The sequence below is a fragment of the Calidris pugnax genome, unplaced genomic scaffold, assembly GCF_001431845.1.
Source record: "Calidris pugnax isolate Ruff unplaced genomic scaffold, ASM143184v1 scaffold25, whole genome shotgun sequence".
Lineage (NCBI taxonomy): Eukaryota > Metazoa > Chordata > Aves > Charadriiformes > Scolopacidae > Calidris > Calidris pugnax.
Window position 1 is genome coordinate 7,615,135 of NW_015090805.1, and position 2,146 is coordinate 7,617,280.

At 54.5% G+C, this 2,146-nt stretch overlaps 1 protein-coding gene across 1 annotated transcript in view; it reads left to right on the forward strand.

Annotated features, from left to right (window-relative positions):
• The first annotated feature begins 1,718 nt into the window (after positions 1–1,718).
• Positions 1,719–2,146, forward strand: part of ATP5O (ATP synthase, H+ transporting, mitochondrial F1 complex, O subunit) — a 3,319-nt gene continuing 2,891 nt past the window's right edge. Inside the window, exons 1-2 of the mRNA XM_014938009.1 lie at positions 1,719–1,863; positions 1,965–2,075. Coding sequence (XP_014793495.1) covers positions 1,771–1,863; positions 1,965–2,075 — 204 coding nt within the window. The 5' untranslated portion in view covers positions 1,719–1,770. The remainder of the gene's footprint in view (positions 1,864–1,964; positions 2,076–2,146) is intronic.

Below are 2,146 nucleotides of genomic sequence, written 5' to 3' on the forward strand. Positions count from 1 at the left end.
CAGTATAAGGCATAAAGGTACAAACTGTTTATCACCTGTGGGATTTTCTTGTCTAAAATTAACCTGTGAGAGGTGCTTCAATTTTAATTCTTGAAACCACTATCAGGATTTGACTCAATCCCTGGTTCATTAAATACACTCAGCTCTCAGTTGACTTGACTGGCCTCAATAAGCCAAATTTTCTGTGTATTAAAGTGATCACAGAGTGTTTCAGAATTACACTAACAAAATTTGGGATATGGAAACTCACTTCAAATAATTCCGTTGTCTGCACCATTCCAAACATATTGTCACCAAAAAAAAAAAAAATTCTTTTTGTTAAAGAAAAACAAAGATTTTTCTACATTTTAGAGATTATTTTCTTAGTAGTGTAGTTATTAAAATTATCAAGAAGCACGGTGTTATGTCAGGCTTAAACCTGTCATGGACTATACCTGTGCCTTTGAATGACACCACAGCAAATGCAGCCAGGCATAGAAGAGGGAGCTAAATTCCAACATCCAGAATAAAGCTTGTTGGTGATACTGTCTTATTTCTGGTGGGACAGTAAACCGTATTTTCTAAAGAGGGTTATTCTGGTTCTGAGGTAGCCGAAGCGCTCTCTTCACTTTCAATTTGTGGCAACAGCAACATCTAGTGTTTAAAGGCTGCCCTGCAGATGTCAGTTTCATTAACACCGCGCTTTGTGTTTCAATAACAGCGCCCATGTGAGCTACTCACACCACAGAAAATAATTAGTTAAACTTGGCCACAGCTGTGCGAAGCAGACAGGCGTTTTACCTTCTCTTAGGGAAAAGATGGGAGAATTAGGGAAAGAGTTTAACCATTCGAGATAGTTCAGGAGTAAGCGCGACCTGAGCGAGTTGCTCAAGGTCACGCAGAGAGACTGACACAGTCAGAGCTGCCTGCTCTAGGCTTTACCTGGAAGGTTGTGTCTTTGCCCCAGGAGACGCCTGGATCTAGTTTATTGGAGGGGAGGAAATAGCTCGTTGCGTTTCAGAGGCAGCTTTGGAGGGCGGCAGGAACGCCTGCGAGGAAAGGCACGGGTGCCATGTTCTCTGTTGAAGGAAGAATTCATGGGAAGAACCCATGGGGGATGCCCATGGGTTTGTTGAGTTACAGGACCCTTACAGGCAGGTGAAAAACCACCTGTTAGAGCAATTGCAAGACTCCCAAGCAGCCCCCACGGCCCCTCCACCTGCAAAGGCACCAACGCTGGGGCTGGGGGTAACCCTAGGCAGGCAGGACAGCCGGAGGCCGGGGTGAGGCATCCAAGGGAAGCCATTGCCCTGGGCACTATGCTCCTCTCCAGAGCCCTCCACCGCCAGACTCTGCCTGAGGAAAAGCCACCTTCAGCACCAGGCTGTGGGCAGGGGTGATGAGGGGGACATGTCACCCAGAGCTCTGGGATGCCACAGGAGCCCCTTGTCTTCACCTGAAGGCTGAGTGCAGACCAGACTCAGCCTCAGCGCTTACCCTGCTCTATCTGCTTCGTCCCCAACCACCAGCAGGGCCTGCCTAGGCGACTGAGGGAGAGCGGGCAGTGCGGGAGAGGGGAGGCGGGACTCGGTGTTCCCTGCCCGCCCTCAGGCACTACAGCCCCCAGCAGCCAACGCGGTAGGACAGCGCCTGCCGCTAAGAACTACACTTCCCAGCGTGCCCCGCGGCAGGAAAGGGACGGCAGGGCGGGGGGGGCGGTGGCCGCGCCTGCGCACTGCCGGATCGGCGGGGAGTGGGCCCGGCTGTGACCTCGAGCGGCGGTCGGGCAAGATGGCGGCGGCGGCGGGGCGGCTGTCCCTGAAGGTGAAGCTGGCGCGGCAGCTCAGCACGACGGCGGCGAGGCCGGTCTCCAAGCTGGTTAAGGTGAGGGGAGGTCACTGTGACGGGTGGGGAGGGGGGGGCGCCGGTTCCCCATCTCGGAGCCGCTCTCAGCGCCCTCTCTCTCTTGTCTTTCTCGCCCCCAGCCCCCCATCCAGGTGTACGGGCTGGAAGGGCGCTACGCCACCGCGCTGTACTCCGCCGCCAGCAAGCAGAAGAAGCTGGAGCAGGTGGAAAAGGAGCTGAGCCGAGTGTGGGTAAGGTGTGCCCCCCGCCCCCGTCCTCTAAACCTGCCTTTACCCGAGCTGGCGGGGGGGGGGGGGGGGGG